This window comes from Mus caroli, unplaced genomic scaffold (assembly GCF_978045245.1).
Source record: "Mus caroli unplaced genomic scaffold, Mus_caroli_1 scaffold_14, whole genome shotgun sequence".
Classification (NCBI taxonomy): domain Eukaryota; kingdom Metazoa; phylum Chordata; class Mammalia; order Rodentia; family Muridae; genus Mus; species Mus caroli.
Genome location: NW_028227269.1, coordinates 77361275 through 77385716, shown reverse-complemented (window position 1 = coordinate 77385716; position 24442 = coordinate 77361275). Strand labels below are relative to the sequence as shown.

Below are 24442 nucleotides of genomic sequence, written 5' to 3'. Positions count from 1 at the left end.
ACGTATCCTAAGATAAGCATGCCAAACTAAAAGACTTTCTACATGTGATATTGGAGCTGTAACTTTATGTGTTATTTGAAAAAATTATTTTGCACATTAACCTTTAAAGTAGCTAGTTTGAGAAGGTAAAAATGGGATTAAAAATTGTGTTAAATCACATCATGTGTGTTTTTTTGATATATATATATATATATAAAACCATGTATGTATATATACATACACACACACACACACATACACAGAACTCAAGACTTAGGTAGCACCTACCAGATAGAGGAAACTGTCCCCTTCAGTTGGGTGATGCTGCTCAAAATAACTACATCAAAGCAGCAGCACGTTAAAATACCCCTTGAATTATGAATTCAAGGTAAGTAGCTTAGAATAAACCAAAGGGACTGAGTGTGATGACTTCTCACACAAGTTATCACTGCTTTCAAATAAGTTAACAGGCACATAAATCTTTAATTGATTTCAAGGTTTTTCTCTACTAGGGGGTCAAATTCCTAATTTCTTCTCTAACATTCCTTTGGAAAGTCTGTTCCTGCATAAGTCATTTAGTCACTTGCCCAATGAGTTCTACCATATGAAGATAATTAGGGTCTGAGCATTCAGATTGGCTTTAACTAGTGACAAGAAGGAAGAAGCCTACAATTAAATATCCCAGAAATTTATTTGATGTTTGCTTGAATACATTTTATATAGAAAGATTGGGATTGTTTGTGTTTGGAGCCCCTGGTAAATCTCTGAACCATAAGGGTGCCATTCCAGAGACATGAGAAATGGAAACTGTAGGCCCAATATTAGGACTGCTGTTTAAGATTTGTCTCTGGTCAAATCAAGCCACTCCCTTGAAATAATGCTTGAGGTGTTAGAGCCACTATGTGAGAACAGCTGACATGAAGGAGGGCATTTAGATTCTGGCTTGTTGAATACTTAAATACTTGGAAATAAAAATATTCAGCTTTGAAGTTTTCAATACTGGAAAACTCTCAAGTCTAGGGTTTACAGCCAAGAAGGGCTGCTTCGTACTCCTTAAATTGGACTGTTTTCCAAAACGTTAATCTTCAGCTTTGGCTTCCATTTCTTCTGCATCATCATCTCCATCCACTTCTGCATTTTCTCTCTCAAGCCGTTCCAGCTGTCTTGCAAGTTCAGTCTCATCTGTATCTGTGACCACTTTGGGCTGTGGAAGAGGCACAATTTCAAAATAAAGTAAACCGCAGAGTAGATTTGACTTCAATAGTATTACTGACCAATGTTTAAAATTTAACAACAACAAACAATTCATTTCTAACAAGATCCCGTCATACCTGTGCTGACTCACCACTGAATAAGTTCTATCAGCTGAAAGTTAAGAACATTCAAGACCGTCAAGGAAGCAGCATACACTACAGTGGAGCAATACTTCCTGCCATGCTAATAAGCTCAACTGAAAACGAGTTCAGTGATCACAGCGGAGGACCACCAAATGGCCTGTGGTTTTTTTAAATGAATATTTTGGGCTCCAGATAAATTATTATCCTTCCCCAGAGATTGAAACATTCTATACACACAGATATACAGCACATGGAAATTAGGTCTTGTTCATATTGAGATGAGGGAAAGACAGATTATTTTATGTTTGAAACAGGACTCCCTATGTAAACAACAAGCCAGTCCTTCTGCCTCTGCCTCCCAATGCTGAAATTATGGTTTGTGTCATACTATGCCCAGCAAATTTTTCTCCATGAGGGGAAAACCCCAGCACTGGCACAAATGTCTATCCCGTATGGCATTCCAGTGCTAACAGTGTTTTATTACAGACAAAACCCTTTTTAGAAATATTCTGTACAAACAATTACTCAATTTTTTTATTCCTAACTATATGTGACTGGGCAGGTAGCTTTGATATGCTGACAAGGCAGCCTCTGAACTTCAGGCAATCATTCTGGTCTCAGTTTCCCAAGTGCAGAGACAATTGGCACAAACCATCACATCCAACTCAATCCACACAACGACAATACTTATGTGTGTGGAAATGCACTGCCACGGTGTGCTTTTCAAGTTTTAGGAGTCATTTTCTCTAACATAAAGGTCCTGGACACCAGATCCTAAGTCACCATGTTTGGCAGCCAGGGCCTTTACTACTGAGCCATTTTTTGCTGGCACCCTATCTGGCATTTTCAAAAGCACTAAGAAGTGGAAAAGGTGAAGTAATTTCTGCGTAAGTATGAGGTTCAAGTCCTACCAGCAGCCGTAGGTAAAGCTAGACATAGTGGTGGACCTGTGCCCTAGAGGTAGCAGTGATGACAGCAGGGGCATCTTCAGCTCTAGGCTCGGGAGTCTCAAGAAAACAAGATAAAGGATATCCAACACTAATCTGACCTTCACATGTGCACTCATGGGTCAGTGCACCTGGGCACACATGCTGAAGTTAAGTAGATAGGCGGTCATCAGGCAGTTCAAGGCTAGCCTTGACTACAAAGTGAGCTGAAAACCAGCCCTGACTACATGGAATCCTGTATCAAAAAACCCCCAAAGCAAAAGCATTAAGAACAAAATAAAAAATATCTCACCTCCATCTGAACATTGAAGACTCCCCTCTTCTCTTCGATCTTCTCTTTGATAACTGCCATAGCCTGATTGAGGACAGAGAGGCCTTCTGTCCTCTCTAGGGTCGTTGTTGTCATCACATACCTGGGTGGAGCTATTAGATTAATCTAAAGGAGAAAGATAAAAATGAAGTTATGATTATACTTACCCAGGATATTAAAAAATTGCTTTATTAATTTGCTACATGAAGAAATCATCTTGACCTGCCTCCCAGTTCTCTAGATCAGTTTATTAATACATTCCCGTAGGATTTTTTCTCATTGAGGTGATGAAATACTCTAACAAAAGCAATTCACAGGAGAAAGGATTTATTTTAGCTCACAATTCAAAGCACAGTTCATCATGGCATAAAGTCAAGGCAGTGGGAGGTAGTCAGTCACATTATGCCCAAAGTCAGAAGACAGAAATGAATGCATGTATTCAATCTATTCAGTTCCCTCTCCATTTCTACAGTTAAGGATCCATTCAGAGAACGGTGTCCTTCATAGTGGGTGGGTCAGTGTACCTCAATAACATAATTAAGATGATCTTGCACAGACATACCCAGGCGAATTCTAAGTCTGTCAAGTTGTAAACTAACACTAGCCATCTCATGTAGTCAGACCATTGATACAGTGATCTCATCTAGTACATATATACAGCTCACTGTAACACTGAATATGAAGAATTATGACTACTGGGTGCTTCTGCTGGTTGTCATCAGAATAATGGGTAACTGAGGTTGGGAAGATGGCTCCGTGGTTAAGAACATTTGTTGCTTTTGCAGAGGATGCTGGTTTGGTTCTCGGCATCCACATAGTGACTCACAACCGTCTGTAACTTCAGTTTTAGAGGCTCCAACACTCTCTTTTGGCCTCTGTGGGCACTAGGCACGGACATGGTACAACATGTAGGCAAACACACACATAAAGGAGACCCTTTCACTAGGTAGGCCAGTCTGTCCTTGCGTTCACAGAGATCTGCCTGCCTCTGCTTCCCAAATGCTGGGACTAAAGGCATGTGTCACCATGCCCGGCTATAAATAAATCATAAAAATGAAAAAGGTGAATTATCTCTAAATTGATAGAAAAATCCTTCCAAGAAACTTTGAGTAACAACCATCCAGTTGAATGTACGTTGTTAAAAAAAAATGTTGCCTCCCAAGGCACTACAAACATTTTGGGCATTGCAACTTCTTACTGTAAAGAAGATTTAATATTGCTGGTCCACTAATTATAGAAACCCTTTACATTCACTATGATGGGAGCACCAACAAAAAGCCATTAACTGCAAATAAGCCCCCAGAAATATCAACTAAAACCGACATGACACTGAACTCAGATCTTCTGCAAGAGTAGTAACAGCTTTTAGCCCCCGAGTTGGCTTTTCAATCTCCATGATAGTTTTGTTTTGTTTTTAGAAAACTATTATAAGAAGGAACTAGAATGGTGCGATATTGAATAAAACTTCCATTTTGAATAGGGGTTAAATAAAGTTTAAGTCCTTAAGACCTCCCCGGGAAACTAATGTCCTGCTTGGCAGAGAGAGACATGTATGTGGGAAACTAACATCTTGTTCGTCAAGTTGAGGCATGAACGCTAGGTAAGTTGCCCCACCACAGTTGAACAACCCAACATATTAGAACAGGGTAAGTGTACCACAAAAACATATTCCTAAGGAAGTCCCTCATCCCTAAACCCTGGATGGAGGGATAACTGGCATAGATGTTTGTGGTTTTGAAGCTTAAAAATTCTATGACATTCTGGTTCAGGGGTCGTGGGCTTACCTCCCGAGTCTGTTCTGTGGCCCTGATCAGTGGTGGTCTGAGTGCAATACATTTTTGTCATCTACTTAAATACTCACTGAGATGAAAGTTCAAGGACACAGTCAGCTCCTGACCGGTCAGTTTTTGTTACCTAGGTCAAATAAAGATCTTGGTTTGCTGGACTCTTGTGACTGCTTGGGTTGTTTTAGATTTTCGGACCCCAGCACTCTGGGCACTGAACATGCCAGGTATGCACTTTATCACGGATCTGTACTTTTCTACCCAACATGACCAGCAAAAAGGGGAAAAGATTAGAACCATGACTTAGTGGCCCTGGGCTCAACTGCTAACACATAGTTTGACCACAAGTATCTGGAAACACATAACTTACCTTGATGGGCATGGTTTCTGTAGAACAATTCAAACCTGCCCTCAGGGCTTCTTTTACAGCATCAATGCCTTCATAACCATAACAAGCTACTTCAATATCTAAAATTAAAAAAACAGAAATGACAACAAGGAAAGACACACTGTGACAGCAAATTGTCTAGAAGTATTTAGAGACTGCACACCCTTTGGTTCAGCAACTTGGTCTTTCTACCATGTAGCCCCTGGGTTTGAACTCAGGTATTTAGGCCTGGTGGCGAGTGGTTTTACTTGCTGAGCCATCCTGTCAGTACTGACCCAGCAGATCTTTTAGAATACCTATATAGATGGTAAGTATATATTCTTGTAATTAAGAAAATTTGATAAAGTCTGTTCTTAAAGAGGAAATGTTAACATCTATGCATCTTTACTGGGGGGCTGGTGCTAGGTGGGGAGAGAACCCAGGGCTTCCCAAATGCTAAGAATATGGTCCACCCTGTTTATAAACCTCTACCTCTTAGACCCCCGGTTTTCAACCTTCCTAATGCTGGGACCCTTTAATACAGGTTCCTCATGTGGTGACCCCAACCATAAAATTATTTCATTGCAACTTCATTTAACTGTAATGTTGCTGTTGTGAATTTTAATGTAAATATCGGATATGTGATTCCTGTGAAAGGGTTACTTGACTTTGTCTTAGACATCTGTACAGGAAGAATGCCTGAAAATATTCCAGACAATTAGCACAGGATCAATACAAAGGCATGGAATGATACCACTGTCCTGTTGAAATATTTTAAATCATAAACAAAGGCAAAATAATACTTCCTTATTAAAGGGCTGAATTACAGTTAGTTAACCTTCTAGGACTATTTCATTTGTGTATACATTCTGGTTTTGTAGAAGTAATAATTTCTGGGTCAAGGACATGAGACTGTGGTACAGTAATTATCCAGTGTGTATGAAGCCCTGGTTTGATTATAAGAGCCAAAACAAAACCCCAAAGCAGTCAAGTAACTCTCCCCCCAACTTTGCAAAATCAACCCAAAACACCTTAAAGTTTGTTACTAAACAAACAAACACCAATTTTAGAAAAACGTATAGTTGTTGATGTAGCAACATGCTTTAGTAAGTCTCATCACCAAGCAGCTTGCTCAGGCATGTACAATATACAATATTTAATGTCGTTCAGAAGACATTTACCTGCTCGAATTTTGACCGCTTGTGGGGTCAAACGCCTATTGATATTATTAATGAGTACTTCTCTTTCATCTTCATTCAAATCTAAACTATCCAAGATAGATGGGTCTCTGAGAAAAAAAACAAAACAAGAACTCTCAAGGTAATATTACTAATAACTGTGAAAACAAACATACCCCACAGGGCAATACACATAACAATAAAGTACTCATTTCTACATGAAAGTTAAAATTTTGACCTTGTATAATTTTAATTATGTGTTCTTTTCTCTTTCCAAATGTGTAAGCTAGGTTGGAGAGATGGCTCAGTGGTTAAGAACACTGGTTGTTCCTCCAGAAGCCCAGCCACTAAGTGGTGGCTCACAACCATCTACAGTGGGATCTGCTCTCATCTATCTAGTGCTCTCTTCTGATGTGCAGGCACATATGCAAATAGAGTGCTCATATATACAAATAAATCTTAAAAAAAATTCAAACAGGGTCTCATAGATGCAACAATGTCTCATAGAATTGTATTACATGAAGCAATGCAAATAAAGTCTATGACAAACAGAAAACAACTGATTATCAAAACAAAAATTTTTGGAGATCTTGCTAAAATAAGCAATTCAATAAGTACTTCTAATATAAACCTGACACTCCATTACAAGTGACTTAAGTACTTCTGAGTAATCTCTATTTCAAGGCCTTAGAATCTAGCTTGGAAACAGCACTTGGGTACTGGAACAGGAGGACATTTACTGCCAGGGTGGTCAGGATGGGCTTCATGCAGAAACCAGCATTTCACTTAATCCTCCCAAAGTGTCCAAGACTTGGATCAGGGAAAGGCTTAGCTAACATTCCATTGTTAACTGAATAAGGGGGCGGGGGGAGAAGAAGAAAAACAAAACAAACAAAGGAGACACCAATAAGCAGAGGCAAAAGGTGACAGAAAACTTAGTATGTGTAAAAGGAAATGAAAAGTGAAAGAATGTGTGTGTAGGGAACTTTTCAATTAGCTTGTACAAGACAAACTGAGAACTGAGAGAAACATCAACACTGTCACATGATGATTGATAGAGACAAACACAGACTGACATTTATAATCAATAAATACACAAAGCTGTTGACCTGATGAATAAGCAGGGTCAAGCAAATCAATTATGGCAAAAGGAAAAAAAAAATCTGAGATTTTTATCAGATGATAGTAAAGATGAGGGAAATCAGCAATATCTATCTATAGAGTTGCTAGGGGAATATAAACAACAGAACTAATTTGGAGTGCAAATAGGCAAAATTAAATAGATATATTTGTACATATCTGTAAAATCAATCTTCTGATTCAACAATTCTATTCATAGGTATTATCTAGAAACCCCCAAAGGGCTGGAAATTAACCTCAAGACAGTGGTGAGAAGTCATGCAGCATTAACATTTAGGAAGGAACGGAAGGAAAAGATGCAGAGACAGCACGCAGGGAGAAGTAAATGGTTACTAGAGAGGACAAGATGCTTCCTATAAAAAAAGTCAAGGTAAGGATGAGAATTCTTTTTGTGTAGCAGAAATCAGTAATAAAGGAAAAAGCTGAAGAAGCAAGCACAGGAGTAACTGGCAGGAAGTACGATTAGTTTGAGAGCTGGAAGGGTGAGAACCCCAAGAGTACAGAAGAAATGAACTTTTCAAATGGCCGGGAAGGGAGCAGATGGGTAGTGAGCAAGTCAGCCAAGAGTGAACGGCTGAGAGGGCTTCTGAGGACGAACACTGAGAAACAGACACCATAAAGATGGGAGCAAGAACTGGTCAAGTGCAGGTGTGGGGCAGCAATGAAGACACAGAACAAGGTGGGACCCTGAATTCACAGAGGCACCAAGTGACTACTTTTTTCTAGTAGTAGCCAGTAATCTACAGTTGCGGAGAAGTCAGGAGTATCTGTTGAACCCTGGATATAACCAAAGGAAAAATACAGCAAAGACTCATAATACTGGCAAGAAAGTTTTTGAAATGGTATCTCATGGTGTTTCTAAGTTAGATAACAAAGTCAGGCCATGAAAGACACAGAGAAAACCAGGTTTGGAACGAGAGCCTAATACTTAAAAACCACAGGTTTTTAAGAGGCAAAGCAGCCAGGCATGGTGGCACACGCCTTTAATCCCAGCACTTGGGAGAAGGAGGCAGAGGCAGGTGGATTTCTGAGTTCAAGGCCAGCCTGGTCTACAAAGTGAGCCCCAGGACAGCCAGGGCTATATAGAGAAACCCTGTCTCGAAAAACCAAACCAAACCAAACCAAACCAAATCAAACCAAAAAAAAAAAAAAGAGGCAAAGCAAACCTACATAAAAAGGTCTATTATGAGGCCACATGGAAGGTAAGCTAATGTGGCCTGGAACGAAGGTCCAGGCAAGTGCAGTAAGCAAGAGGCTGCACTGTTTTGGGTGAGATGTCCACACTGGTCCTGAAACTATCCAGGCACGAAGAGGAAATGGAAATGTAGAAGAAAGTAGTAAGAGATAAAACCATGTAAATATGGCACATGAAAACCATATATTCATGACCACATAGCATTCACTCACATCATGGCCTTTTTACTTTGTTTTTTTTTTTTTTGGTTTTTTTTCTAGACAGGGTTTCTCTGTATAGCCCTGGCTGTCCTCCAATTCAGAAATCCACTTGCCTCTGCCTCCCGAGTGCTGGGATTAAAGGCGTGTGCCCAGCTTTGGCCTTTTACATTTTTAAAGTTAAAAGTGACAAGGACCTAATGTCTGGGTATTGTATGACTGATGCCAGGCAATCAATCTGTGCTAAGACTTAGCAGGTGAGACAGAAAGGCAGAATCAAGGTGTTCTTACGAGACTGCATGCTTAAAAGCATCATAGGCACCATATCCAGGTCTCTTGTACTTGTCATCAAAGACCCAGGCAGTCCTCTGGAACAGGCTCTCCAGCTGCTCATCCTTGGTATATTCTAATACCTCAGCAACATGGCGAAGAATGCTATAAACCTAGATATAAAACGAAGAACTCAATAACTCGAAAGTAAGAGAGCCACAAAGAGGCAGTTTTGTATTTTAACAGAAGATGTAATTTCATTCCAATAATTCCTGAACAATAAAGTTTCTAACTACAAATTCTTTTTCCATAAAGAAACAGTCACTCCTTCACAATAATCAACTCAAGTAGGTATAAGCAGAAATATGACATAACTTTGGGTTTTCAAACAAATTAAACATCTGCATTTGTTTCACTTGCAACAAGGCACTTAGTATCTTTCCTTACCAAGAGTGCTCTTATATTATCAAATATATACAAAACCACGCTATAAGAGGAAAACTGTTCAAAGTACAGAACCAACTGAGGTTTTACTATTTCTTTTGCTTTCTTATCATTTAACAACTATCCTTCTATTACTTACCCATGAAACTCTCTAAAAATAATACAAATTTAGAGAAAACTAAGCAGCTATTTCATGAGCTAGTGAGACAGCCCAGTAAAGGTGCTTAATGTCAGGAGTGATGACTAGAGTCCAATCCTTAGGACCCACGTGGTAGGAGAGAGCTGGTCCCCAGAAGTATCTTCCAACTCTATATGCATGCCATGCCATGCACATATATGAACAAATAAATGTATGTATGCAATAAGTTGTTTCATGTTTCACATAAAAATTGAGTAAGAAAAGGTCCTAAACCACTTGTGTAATTTTATCATTCTAGAAATATATTCTTTTTTTTTTTTAAAGATTTATTTATTATTATATGTAAGTACACTGTAGCTGTCTTCAGACACACCAGAAGAGGGCATCAGATCTCATTACGGATGGTTGTGAGCCACCATGTGGTTCCTGGGATTTGAACTCTGGACCTTCGGAAGAGCAGTCGGGTGCTCTTACCCACTGAGCCATCTCACCAGCCCTAGAAATATACTCTTGTTTATGCTATTGTCTTATGAAAATAGAGGCTTTCTATATTACCTAGACTAGACTGAAGCCAAACTCCCGTTTTAGCTTTTCATGTAGATAGGGAGATAGGTACACATCACTGTACCAGCAAACACTCAATTTAGCAATGTCCTAGAGACCAAAAATCTGTAAATTGCCTATAACAGTGTTTTAGAAACAACAGGATCAAGGTAACACTTTTAGACAGTGTAAAACAAACAAACAAAAACCCCAACCAAACCCAGGGCCTTCTCTACACTAGGTAAATGCTCTTCCCTCTCAACTACAGCCCTAGTTTGTCTTTTTGAGAAAGGGTGGCGACTATGTAGGCTGAGTTGACCACAAACTCCCATGCTGGTGTGGAGAGCTGGGCAGAGACTGGCAGCTCCACAGCTCGCCACCCTGCATCTCTAGCATGTAGCCAAGTAATGCTGAAGGCTTAGCTCACAGACTGTATTTTCTGAACGACAAGTTTAAAGAAAGAGGTTTAACTTTTTTTTTTTTTTTAATACATTTCTTTTACACGTTTCAGATGTGTAAATACATAAAATGAAAGGAGAGATCTGGACCGTGGTCTGATGTATGTGGAACTTTCATTATTTATTTTACTGGGTCTCTTCTGTTGCTGTGATAAAATAGCCTAACAAAGGTAATGTAAAGAAGGAAGGTTTTATTTGGCTTACAATACCTGGTTACATTCAGACAAGTAGGTCAGAGGCAAGTCTGAGAAAATTGGTCACACCAGCAGTCAAGAGTAGAGATCATGACTCAATGCATGCACATTAGTGCTCAGCTTGCTCCCTCTACTTCACCCAGGCCAGCATCTCTGGGTCAGGAAATGGTCCCACTCACAAGACAAACCTTTCCACATGATTAACCTCAATAAAGATAATCCCTCACAGGTGTGCCTGGAGGACTGCTCTTAGGCGTCGAACTATCACACTGGATTCATCAAAATAATAATAAAAAACATTTTTATTCAAACATTTTCTTGGTATTTTATCTCAAGGATAGGAACACACACAGCAGAAAGGACCAAAATACTAGTAAAAGAAAGAAAATATAATGTCATGAAAAACAGAAGATTAGGGACTGAAAGATCACTTAGCAGGCAAGAACACTTGCTGGTCTTGCAAAGACCTGAGTTCAATTCCCAACACACTCATGGTGACTCACAACCATTTGTAACTTCAGTTCCAGGGAATCTAATACCATCTTCTGACCTCCTTGTGCACAAGACACAGCCACGTGCAGATACATACATGCAGGCAAAACAGTTATTCCCAAAATAAACTTATCAATCTCTACTTATCTACATTCCCTCCTCCATCCATGCCTCTCTTCCTCCCCCCTCCACATACCCACCCAACCCATCTTTCCTGAGACTGGGCTTTTCCGTGTAATAGCCCTTGCTGTCCTAGAAATAACTTTGTAAACCAGGATGGCCTCAAACTCACAGGGATTAAAGGTGTATGTACCACGAATGCTAGCTCAAAACCTTTTACTTTTATTTGTGTGTATATGTGTACTCTTGGTGGGTATATACATGTGTATACAACACCCAACAAGGCCAGAAGAGGGCACTGGATCCCCAGAACTTGAGTGACAGTCAGTTGTGAGCTGCCAGATGTGGGTACTGGATCCAAACTTGGGTGGGTCCTTAGCAAGAAGAGCAAGCACTTTAACCATCATGCCATTGCCATAGCCTCCAAAGTAAAGAAATCTAACAAAGAGAACCAACTTACAGTTTTGGATTTTGTGAATTTGTCTTCACATTTGATTGCTTCCTCTGGAGAAACTCTTCTTTTTGACAAATCTATATATCCTGTATGAAAATATTTTAAAATAAATTCACTTGCTCAAGTATAAATATAAAAATGATGTAATTAGCAAATTAAGTATCTGACAGAGAAGCTTATAATTACTATACTAATCACTGACAAAAATACTGCTATGAAAGATTTAGATAAGATTTCAGAAATATTTTTACCACAGGGCAATTATATATTCTTTATTATTCTAGAAGAAATTTAAAATTATTTCATTGAAAACTACTTAAATATCTCTCTCTAAATACCAGGACAGTAAAGAATTCACTATGATTTGATTAAGAGGCTATTGTCAAAGCAGGTATGGTGGCACATGCCTGTTAATTCTAAAACTCAGAAGGTGCAATGCAGAAAATTTACATTTTTTTGTGGCTTTTTTTTTTTTTTTTTTTTTTTGCTTTTGGTTTTTTGAGACAGAGTTTCTTTGTGTAGCCCTAGTTGTCTAGAACTCACTCTGTAGACCAGGCTCATTCAAACTTATCACCGCAATGAACCCTTAAAGCAATCTGCACGGTAGATTCTCTTTCCCAGAGATGCTGGTCTTTCAATCTGAAGAAACCAGGACTCAGAAAGATTAAAGAATTTGTCAGATATCCAGACCATAGATACAGCCACAATCCTATGCTGGGTATGAACACAGAAAAAGTGCACCATAAGACCACACTTAGAAAATAAACCACACAAAAGACTTGTTATTTCACTCTCTTAATAGTATTTCCCAAAGCACCTAAGCCTTTAAGAACGAAGTCCAAATTATCAATTTTTCTTCTCATGGATTCACTTTTAATGTTTTAATCTAAGAAATTGTAGCAAAAAATGTTATAAGACTTTACTTTTATGCTTTCTTCCCAAAGAGCTAGTTTCAAATTTCATGTGGGTCTATGATTTTAGGATACTTTTGTAAGGTTAAGATCATGTTCATATTTTTTAGCAAATAGACATCCAACTGTCCCAGTGTTGTTTTTAAACAGACAATGCATCTACCACTCAGATACTTCTGTACCCTTTTTGATAACCAACTGAGTGTATAATTGTGAGTAGACACAATTATGACTGTTAAAATGAGCTGCCTTTTAGAAAATAAAGATGGTCTCACAAGATAAGATAGTTCAGGCTGGTCTTGATCTCAGATATATATGCCTGCCTTTTCTATCTTGGGGCTGAAGGTGCGAACCACCATGTCTAGCTCTATTTGATCACACGTCTTTTCTTTTCCTGACACCCCCTACCCCTACCTTTCAGGTGCCAGGGTTCAAATCCAAAGCATCATACCCTAGGCAAGGTCATTCATTGGGGTATACCCTTAGGTTCTCATTTTCTCTTCAACTAAAAACCTAATCACTTTTAGCTTTTTCATCTTTTCTAACATAATAACAAGATTTTCTGTGGTCTTAATATATGGGAGTTCAAATTAGCAAATGTTTGCTTTCTCCACTCAAGATACAATGATAATGATTCAAGCAAGTTTCATTATGATCAGAACATATTTGATTTCAATCCTCAAATGTACTTAAAGCTCTACTAGGACCCAACTTATAATTTTAGCAAGCATGGCATGAACATACTGAAACAAATGTTCAAATTTTTTGTGGGTACAGTGTTCTATAAATTGTAGAACAATATAGAATAAATCAAAGTTTGTGTTTGTAACAAATTACTTTTGAATGTGGCTCTTACATTAACTATTTAAAGGTTATCTAAACCTTCAACTACAATTATAGATTCATCTATTTAAAATTTTTACTTCACATCACTAATCTCTAGTGGGCACATACACATTGACAGTTATGTCTTATCACTACAAAATGTTCCCGCTTAATTCTTGTCTACTTTATCTGATATTAACAGATATTCTACAGCATATCATTTACCATCTTCTTATTTATTTTTAAAACAGGCCTTACTAGGTAGACCAAGCTGGCCATGAACTCTGAAATCTGTCTGCCTCAAGTGTTGGAATAAAAAACATATACCAACACCCCTGGCTCCATCTACCTATTTTCAGTAAAGTATGACAGCATTATTGCTGGGTCTTGCTTTTTAAAATCTAGTCTATAAATCTTTGCCGTTTAGTTTCAATACTTGTTTGATTTACACTTAGTATAATTATTAATACAATAAGATTCAGATCTATTATTCAAGTATTCGTTTTCCTTTTGTCCAATTTGGTTTTCATTTTTCATCTGTCTTAATTAACTTAGTATATTTTAGAACTTTTTAGAAGTGTTTTCAATTTTATTTGTATGGGTGCTTGTAATTAAATGCTTACATGTAATTCCTATGCATTATATGCATGCCTGGTACCCTGGGGCCAGGAGAGGGCTTGGGATCTCCTGGAAATGGAGTTACAAATCAAAATTGCCAGTAATATTACAGTAACTATTCCTTCCCTCTGTATTCTTTTTCCCCGTCTTTCCCAGAGATTAAACCCAGGATTTCATGATAGAAACATATTTTAAGCTACTCACAACCTAGACCTGTCTTCTGATTAGATGGAACCACAGGCACACACCAATGAGACTAGCTTCTAGTCTGTCCCTCCCATTCGCCCGAGTAGGGGTTTCTCTACTGGCTGTCCTGGAACTCACTCTGTAGACCAGGCTGTCCTCCAACTCAGAGATCCACTTGCCTCTGCCTTTTGAGTGCTGGATTTAAAGGCACCCCACCACTTTGCTTTTTATATGATGATGATGATGATAGACCTTTCTATGTAGTCCTGGCTGTCTTGGAACTAACTCTGTAGTCCAGGTTGGCACTAAACTCACAGAAATCTGCCTACTTCTGCCTCCTGAGTGCTGGGATTAAGAGTGTTATCATGCAAGTATCTATGTACTGATAGTCCTATTCTTGCAATCTCAGTAACTTGAGTGAGAAAGCCTCTCCCAGGGCCAGCAAACTCTTGTTTTTGTTTTCTGTTTTTCAAGACAGGTTTTCTCTGTGTAGTCCTACCTGTCCTGGAACTCACTCTGTAGACCAGGCTGGCCTCGAACTCAGAAACCCGCCTGCCTCTAACCTCCTAAGTGCTATGATTACAGGCATGCGCCACCACCCACTCCCCCAGCAAACTCTTAAAAGTTAGCAATTGGCCTATATTATTCAAACTCCTAGTCTGGAATCTACTTATTCTCACACAGTATGCTAATATTGTACTTGCTCAATTATCAAGTCAGGAGGATAAATTACTGGCAACCCAAATACCTTTCAGGAGTATTCAAACTGGCCAGCTCTGCCAGTCACCCTAACCTGCAAGATTCTACCGTGGAGGCAGATCATGTCTACAACCTCACTAGGGAGGCAGATTATGATTCTGAAGCCAGCCTAGGCTAATATAATCTGTCTACTCCCTGCCATCACTACCAAAAATAAAGCAAAAACAACTATACTGGTTTACTCTTTCTCATAGCTCCTTCTGGCACGTCTCAAACTAGAGCTTCCTTAAGTGACCATGCATGTCATGACATGCTTTCCTTTCGGGTATTTTAAGAAAAATTTCCTTTAAAGATACTGGTCTTTTGTGTTATAAGTCAGTTACTTTCATAAATTTAAATCTAGATGGTACAAATAAGACAAACAACTAAATGCATTGCAAGAAATTAAGAGAAAGGGGGAAAAAGGGAGTGTATTAAAATTAAACACATTTTCACTTCAAGTACCCCAAGATGAGCCTAAAAGAGTATTATTATTTCTATAATGTAGTTCTATTTGGCAGTAAATTCCCAGTTTCTCTTTAAAGCATCTCCATTTTGACTTTTGTTGTTTGGTATTATCACTGGATACGTAATTCTAACATGGCTTTTTTGTTTTTGTTTTTTCCCCCAAGGCCTGGCCTCTATTAATAATCTCTAATAAACCAGAACACTTTTTATCCCTACCCACGATACCCACATACTTTCTTTCTATAGTTTTTGAGGGCTATTTCACTACAACAGGCATGCTCCGCCTAGTATTTCCCTCAAGTACATTTCTGCTGCTTTACTCTTCTACTGGCATAGTCCTTTTGAACTAGACATGGCTGATGCTCCAACTGTATTCTTTTCCCCTAATACTTTCTTTCCTTTACATTGTTTTTTTTTCTAATTTCATATATATATGTTTTTGTTTTGTTGTATGTATGTATGTTTGTTTGTTTTTGTTTTGTTTTTTTCCAGACAGGGTTTCTCTGTGTAGCCCTGGTTGTCCTGGAACTCACTTTGTAGACCAGGCTGGCCTCAAACTCAGAAATTCACCTGCCTCTGCCTCCCAAGTCCTGGGATTAAAGGCATGCACCACCTCTGCCCAGCTCTCTAATTTCTTTTTAAAGATTTCCTTTTGTTTATTCTTTAAAAGATAGTTTTCTAATGTGTTTGGGCAGCAGGAAAACCACTTTAAAAAAATCCTGTCTTCAAATTCAAACTTGGATTATATTTGGCCTTTAGCAATCAACCCTCAGGCACTGCTTGGTTTTATTCCCACCCATGTCTAACAGTTTAGGGTACATTTTGACATTATGAATGGCATTTGGGATAGGCTCTGAATTACTATAAATTCCCTTTCTTTAAAAGTTGTTTCATCAGGAAAAAGTAACCATTTAAACTCAAAATGGACTTAAATGGGAAACAACTTTAACCTTCAGATTTTAAACCCCTAGGGATGCTTGAAGGCTATCTGTCTATTAATTCAGGAGTCACACAGACTGCGACAGAATTTATTTAAAGACCAGGTTCTCCTTTTGTGGACCTTTCCTATTTCTCTAATCTAATCCTAATAGTGCTTTACTGACTAATGCTTCCTTTAATTCATTTAGTTTATGCTTCCTTTAGTCCATGTTGTGGCCCAACTATAAAATTACTTTCATTGCTACTTTATAACTGTAATCTTGCTACTGTTATGAATTACAGTGTAAATATCTGAGCTTTCTGATAGTCTTAGGTGACCCCTGTGAAAGGGTCATTTGACCCCAATTGAGAGCAACTGTTCTAATCCTTATCATTATAATCATTTTTCATTTGCTGTGGCTATCCAGGGCTTTATGTGATATAGCAAGTAATACTGTAAGTTTTATAGCAGGCTCTTAGGTGCCCTGCTTAGTGTCTTCAGTATATACTTGGGGAAAACACAAAACAGAAAAATGACCCAGCAGAGCTCCTTTCTTCCAAGTGTGGACTTTTACCTTTTGACTTCCGTGTCTTACACAGTTAACTTTTTTTTTAAAGGTTTATGTATCTTATGTATATGAGTACACTGTTGCTGTCATCTGACACCCCAGAAGAGGGCATCCCCATTATAGATGGTTATGAGCCACCATGTGGTTGCTGGGAATTGAACTCAGGACCTCTGGAAGAGCAGTCAGTGCTCTTAACCACTGAGCAATCTCTTCAGCCCGACAGTTAACTTTTACACATGTCTGGAGTTTACAGCTGTTATGGTAGAAGTGTTGTCCAACAGGATCTAATTTTCTCATATTAAAAACAGATCTCCTTTTGGGCATGGTGGCATGTCTTTAATCTCAACACCCCAGAAGCAGAGGCAGGCAGAACTCTGAGTTCAAGACCAGTCTAGTCTACAGAGCAAGTTTGATAGTCAGAGCTACACAGAGAAGACCTGTAGAACATGAAACAAAATAAAACAAAACAAAGTATGGTATAGTGTACTATACAACATGCTTAGAAGGGTTCACAATGGTGATGATTTATATGGAATCCAGAAAAATGATGCATAAAGAAAAAAAGAATATTGATTTAGCACTGAAAGATTTTGTAGAGACTGGGATTTGGGGGGACAGCACACAAACACCATAACTGCTAGAGCTACTGGAGTTCGCCTGTGTATGCATACAGTGTAATTCTTTTTTGAAACTTATATAAAATATCCCTAAAATCACCAGGCATTGTGGTACATGCCTTTAATCCCGACACTCGGAGGTGGAGGCAGCCTGGCACATCAGTGATTTTGAGGACAGCCTGGTCTACAGAGCAAGTTCCAAGACATCCAGGGCTATGCTGAGAAGTCCTTCTAGGGGGCAGGAGAAGGACTAAACTCCTAAAATCTGTTAATTTTGTATCTCACTTCTACATTTAACCCAGCCATTTTATTGCTAATTTAATTTTAAATCAAGAAAAAAAAAAAAACCCACACCAAATGTTCATATTCACACCTACTAATATTCAAACAAATTTTGTCCTTTCCCTTTAAATTACATCCCTAAAGCTAGTGCCCAAGGTTTATTCCCTTATTTGGCCAATGACTCATTCCTGAGACAAAATATTTGACTATGCTGGCTAACTTGTCTAATCAGGACTTACCAACCGACCCCTGCATAGACTTCCCCTTTTTATTCTCAGAAAACTAGTCCTCTTAAAACACCTACTGTCTGCTTTTTTCTGATCCAGAGGCAAATCCCCAGTGCCATGTCCCTCTTGGGTAATAAATTTTTGTGCTGAGAACTTGGTGAGTGGGTATGTTCTCTAGGGGTCCTCCCATACAAGTAAAGATAAGTTAATTATCACTCTAAGTTTCTTTCTTTGGAACTTGGTTATAATTAGTTTATTACTAAAATACTAAAAAATACAAGTCGTTTGGCCACAAACTAACTCTGGAATTAAACTACTACTACATGTTGGGCAGTGGTGGCATATGCCTTTAATCTCAGCACTCTGGAAGCAAAGCCAGGTGGATGATGTCTGTGAGTTCAAGGCCAGCCTAGGCTACACTGCAAAACCCTGTCTTAAAAAACTAAGTAACTAATCATAATAACCCAAACCTTAACCAAACCAACCGATGAAACAAAAAAACAACCCCCGCCCACAAAACCCCCTTACTACTATATTAAAAGGTTTCTGCTTAGTTAGCTAATTAGTACCCATTAAATTTAAAATTTTAGACAAATGAAACATGGCTTGCGTATATGCAGATGTGGGTATGTGGTTTTATGTGTATATACCATATGCCAGTTGAGGCTATAGAGAATCTTGGATGTATTCAGGAGTTATTCAGTTTGATTTTTGAGATAAGGTCTCTCTCATTGGCCAGACACTCACTGAGTAAATTAGGAGGCTGGCTGGCTGGAATCCCAGATTTCCACCTTTCCCAGAGTTGTCGGGACTACCAGCCTATGCTATCACACTTTGCCTTTTTATATGGGTTCAAAGGATTGAACTCACCTCTTCCAGCTTGTAATCAAGCATTTAAATGACTGGTTACGTCCTTAGCTCCCACGTGCTTCTCTAACAATTTTGTATGTAAAAGAACTTATGTAGCAAGAATTCTAGTAGAATCATTATATCTATGTAAATATTAGAATGAAATAGTTTTTTAGAAGTACTCTGACTTGAAGAAGTCATTGTAGAAAACAGTGTTTTCTGTTAGCTACAGAGTTGTTTGTCTGAAGGAGCTTTACAGCTTTTGCGTAACTTTGGTCACCACAGTCAGTTCTGGCACACCTGAATATCTTGAATTATTGAGTACTGCAACAGTACAAACAGCACCCAATAAGGACTAAAGTTGCAAAGGTGGGATGTTTTCCTTCAGGAAACATATTAGGGTCTTTTAGTATGAGAAACTAAGCCCAAAAAATAACTTTTGTGAACAATTAATAAATATGCTTTTGAGCATCTTTTCGATATTCAGCTAAAGTCTTAATTCATCCTTGAGTGACCTTCTTTCTTTAATCGTCTCTTGAGACTCAGAAAACTAACAAATTTAAGTATAATAGTTTAACTCAGTGTATTTTATAATATATACTTTTAAAATAATTTAAAATGAGAAATTCTTTAGTTTTATAGTTTATATTTCTTAACTATTTTTTTCCTCACTTACCTTTTTCTTTATCCACTCTAATGACAACAACACATTCATTTCTGCCAATTCGGATCAGTTTGTTTATAGAACGGATACGTCGTCTGGATAATTCACTAAGAAGAATCATGCCTTCAATGTTATTATATTCCAACAAGCTGACATAGGCCCCCATTTCAGCAATGGATCTTACGTTCACCATCACTACATCTTCCACCTCAGGAAATTTGTGTTGATAAAATCTACAACTTAGACCCGGCATTCTGAAATTTAAACAAACAAAAATAAAGTGTTAAGCTAAAAATAATCAATGTTGTAGACCCTGACAATGAAGGAATAGAACAAAGTAACATTGATATTAGTCTCATCTCTTAAATGTCAGAAAATGGATACCCAGGACTCAACTTTAGTTTTTATATGCTCCATATTTGTGTGATGCTTAGGCAATCACTTTTAGAGAAACTATTAAAAAATAATGACTATCTATAAAGTGACGTGAGGCCTAAGGATTAAAGGAATATGTCAAGGTTAAAACACTATTTTAATATTACCACTTAAGTAGGGCATCTAGGTGTATATATGTACATCAACACTCTAGAGGCTTACCCAGAAGGATTATAAGTTTGAAAACAGCCTGGGTTATATTCCTAGATGCCATCTCAAAACAACAGCAAAGCAAAAACAAACTCCCAAAATACAGTAAAGCAGCACCCAACATTTTACTGTCATGGAATGTGTGTGTGTGAAGCATCATTATAACACAGTTTCAGCACTATCTAAGCCACTCTTTGTCTAAGTCAGGTCAGATGGCATATGCTACCACACAGTGTCTAGGGGAGACTGATTACTCAAACCTTAACCAATATGCCAAATGCCACAATCTTTTCTGTGATGCGGCAGACTGTGCTGAGTTTCTAGTTACACACTAAGCAAATCTTTCCCGACTTGCCTCTCATTAGCTGCACCCCTAGGCTAATATCACTGTAGCTAAAATGACAGTATCACAAAATAAAATTTTATTAAGGGGCTGGACAGATGCCTCAATGGTTGAGAACACTCGATGCTCCTCCAGCAAATGCTGATTCCATTTCAAGAACCCACACGATGGCCCTCAATCTGTAACTCCCATCCAAGGGGATCCGACGCCCTCTTTTGGTCTCTGTGGGCACTGCGAAAACATGCACGGTACACAGACATACATGCAAGTACAACACTCATAAAATAAAAAATGACTTCATATTTTATTTCCTTTTAAAACAAATGAGTTAAGGCTAAGTGGTGGTGGCAGGGCATGCCTTTAATCCCAGCACTTAGCAATCAGAGTCAGGCAGATCACTGAGTCTGAGGCCAGCCCAGTCTACAGAGTGAGTTTTAGGGTAGCCAAGGCTACCCAGAAAATCCTTGTCTCAAAAAAACAAAACAAAAATAAAACAACCAACCAAAACCCAAATGACATAATTCAGTCATTATTTCTAACTTATATTATTCTCCAACAGTGTGATGAGGTAGGCCTCATCCATGCCAGGGAAGTACTTCATCACCCTAGTTTTTCTGTTTTTATTTTGATAACATAGATGCCTATTCTTGAGAAGAGCTTTATAAATCTCTACAGTTCAAGTGTCTTTTAATCTCCATGCACTAAAGATACTTAAAATCATTCCCTTTGATCCACCCACAGTACCCAGCACCATTTCTTTAATAATCCATATGTTGGAAATCATACCAGTTAGCACTATACTTTAAAAAGGAAGCCCTGAGACCTTAATTGTAGGTGAGGACTTTCATGTTTTCTTATTAATCATAACCTACTTACTGTTGTCAGAACTCAGAAGATAGGTCGTAACTATTGCCCAAAGGCCTAAGAAAATAAATGTGACATTTTAGTAACTTACTTTCTAGGCAGATCTATGAGTTTGAGACCAGCTTGGCTGACAAAGTGAGTTCCAGGACAGCCAGGACTATAGAGAGAAATCCTGCCCCCAAAAATAGATTAAATAATAAACACCCCCCCCCCCCCCCGCAACCAGACATGCACATAGTCCCACTACCAACTGGGAAGATGTATGTGGCACTTGCACATCTGTTTCTATCAGTAGGACTATTTCATGATCTGGCCATTGCCTAGCTCTTTGACATACCACGTTCTCTCTAGTTCTCCCTATTTGAAGATAAGGAAATGAAGGTGCAGGCTGAGCAACTTGCCCCTTTACATACTGATATGTGGTGGAAGTCAAAAATGGAGCCTATTAAATTTTGAACTATTTGTGCTCTTAAAATTAGAATATATTAACAAATATCTTAGAAACATCTAACATGATCAAAAAGTAACACTGATAGACACTCAAGTGTTGGAAGCATGTATCACATATTAGGCCAAACTACCAGGACAGAACTAAAAGTACTGTTTATCTAAAAGTAACATGTGGTGGATTCTTTTCTCCTCTGCTTAACAAAACAGGGATTTAGTAAACAAAAGAAAGTATCTACTCAGCTAGAATACTCATTTGGAAACAGCAGTTTCATTTTTTAAACAGAGCTTCTCTTAAGGGAGGGAATGCAAATGCTTTCAAATATCTGTATATAGAAAACTCAAGAATTTAAACAAAGACTTCCAAAGTAAGCATCAAAATAAATGCTGTAGAAAAATGTCTAACAATGTTAGGAGATTTAAAAGCTGCTAGTCATATTTATTAAGCAAATTTCTCCAAATAGTAGCATCCAAAAAGGCGATGCTTTTTATCTTAATCAGCTGGTTAAAGGTTATAGGCAACAGGGTAAGAGAACACAGAATGGAAGCATGGCCACTACTTTAAAAGGCACAAATCTGTTTGCAGAATATGGAGTAAATAATGAAATGGTATATTACTTACAGCAGAAAGAAAGCATTCTGAAACTACAAAGGAATTCGTGTCACAAAGAACTTACTTTTTTTCTGTCAATAAAACGGAAATCAAGAATTTATTCAGTCCTTTTTGATAATTTTCAAAGCATTCTGACTTTTTTCATTTTCCAATTTAATATGCTAAAACAATTTTTGGGGTAGTCATTACTTAGTATTAAGCAATTCTGACACAAAAATCCCTCCCTAGGGAATTAAGTACTAGTGGGAAAACAAATTAGGATTACAAGGTGCTATGAAAAGGCCCAAAAAAGTATTAACAGGAAACCAAGGAACAGAAATATAAATGACTTCAAAGACAGATACATTATATACACTAAAAACAAGAACTAAACTCAAGTCTTTAACACAAAATCTGATATTCACAAAGTCTTCCTGTATCACACACAGTATGACAATGTTAAGGGCTCTCCCACCCCCCTTTAGAGCCAGGGTTTCACTGTGCAGCTCTGGCTGGCCTCAAGCATTTTCAGTGCTGGGATTAAAGATATGTGTACCTCACACCTCTCACAAGGGATCCCACTTCTGTAGAGTAGTTAATGCCATACAGACTGTACGTGTTCTGATGTAAACAAAAACGCGCTTCAAAGCTAGTTTCAAATACCCTGCATTATTAGTATTTTGCCCCTGTTAACTTCTCGAGTCGGTACATTGTCATGTCACCATAGCAGATATGGGCAATGAACATTCCAAAATAAAATGTACCACGTGGGAAAACGCTGTTCAGCTCTATAAAGTTTACTAGTACAACTAAGTCTTTTGAGAATCAGGGACTACCATCTGGCATCATATGCACAGAAAAAGCACTACAATTTCGTAACTGACATTTTTGATGAACTGTCGAGGGTCCCCACCTCTTTAACAACAACTTGAGGAGGAGAAAAAAAATCAAGACTTTTCTGATGCACCCTTTCTTCAAGAAACAATGTTTGTTCCTTAGTGAAAATTAAAGCATCCTAAATATACGGGGGTGTTTAAGAGCCCCAATTCGAGTACACACTTAACTCTAAAGTTTTACGCTTTCAGCGTCCATAATTACAAAACTAGTTTTATTTTCGTAGTTAACCAAACAGGGCAAATAACTTTAACAGCTGATTTTAAATTCCAGGAATTCACTCAGACAGAAATGCACAGCTAGAGCGAAAACTTAACGACCTTCAATACTAATAGTTACGTTTTGGACTTTTTTTTAAACTTAAATATGGTGGTTTATCCAATTGTTTCTTTGGCGAAAAGTTCAGTCTCCACAGAGAGAAAAGTTTTGGCAGTATATTGGGGCTGAAAAGAAGGATAAAAGAAAAAAAAATGCCCAAATTCTCCGGTCCGGTAAAAGCAAAGCGCTCAATCGTCTTGAACTAGGGGTGGGGAGTCGGGAGGGTTCTGCAGAGGCCTCTTTAAGGAGGCTGTAAAAATCTACTTGGCCCACGTTCCTTCGGGGGTTCCTCCGCCCGTCCAGCCACGTTTCTGGCTCGCAGGAGCAGACACCGGCTGGCGAGAGGGCGCAGGAAATCACCAGCGGGCGGTGGCGACCGGGTCCAGACACTTCCCGCGCAAGAACGGGAAAGGGGGGGTAGCCCGGGGCCTAGCCGCACTGGACAAAACTAAGGCGAATCCTCGGGGAGAGCAAGCTGCGGGGCCGGTCACCTGAAGTGGATGTGTGAATCCCGAAGTAGGGTCCCACGCCGTGCTGCTTAGTGGCAACGAGGAGACTCGGAACACCAACCCCGGACGCCGAAGCTCCTCAGCGTGCGCTTCGCCCAACCCAGCGCGCATGCGGAGCCACTTCTCACTGCGCAGGCGCCGACAGAAACGGGCCCTTCGTTGCCACTAACCATAGAGTCTTGGTCCTCCTAATATGGGCGGTGTGAACCAAGGGGCGAACTGAAGACTCACTGCCCTTGGTATTTATAGATTTTTTTGCGGAGGGAACTTGTTAGGCTTAAAGGAGAGGTAAGTTTCTGTTTCTTGCTCCAGGATGGTCGCTTTAAGTTTTAGTCAACCAAGAGAGGGCGCTGTGACGAATGGCGGAAAGCCGAGGAAGAGGAGGAGCGTGATCCTCTCCTGACCCATCCCTCAGAGCGTGCTGGGTGCCGGCGACTCGCCGGAGGGAGGGGCGGTGGAGAGACCCGGAA

At 38.9% G+C, this 24442-nt stretch overlaps 1 protein-coding gene across 1 annotated transcript; it reads right to left on the bottom strand.

The window, feature by feature from the left end:
• Positions 1-852: 852 nt before the first annotated feature.
• On the bottom strand, positions 853-24376 carry Eif2s1 (eukaryotic translation initiation factor 2 subunit alpha). The gene is made up of 8 exons (XM_021179068.3): positions 23955-24376; positions 19433-19674; positions 11555-11634; positions 8726-8877; positions 5906-6012; positions 4728-4825; positions 2556-2699; positions 853-1183 (listed from the first exon to the last, which is right to left on the bottom strand). Exons 2-8 carry the CDS (start codon positions 19671-19673, stop codon positions 1058-1060), a joined length of 948 nt encoding a protein of 315 aa, XP_021034727.1. The 5' UTR covers position 19674; positions 23955-24376; the 3' UTR covers positions 853-1057.
• Between the last annotated feature and the right edge of the window lie 66 nt (positions 24377-24442).

Bases quoted from the DNA above. Each gene is read 5' to 3' on its own strand.
- Eif2s1 (XM_021179068.3), bottom strand. From the start codon at position 19,673: ATGCCGGGTCTAAGTTGTAGATTTTATCAACACAAATTTCCTGAGGTG. The intron at 8,878-11,554 runs GTAAGTTGGTTC...TTTTATATCTAG, and splicing joins AATTCACAAAATCCAAAACT to GTTTATAGCATTCTTCGCCA. The intron at 6,013-8,725 runs GTAAGAACACCT...TTTTTTTCTCAG, and splicing joins GCTTTTAAGCATGCAGTCTC to AGACCCATCTATCTTGGATA.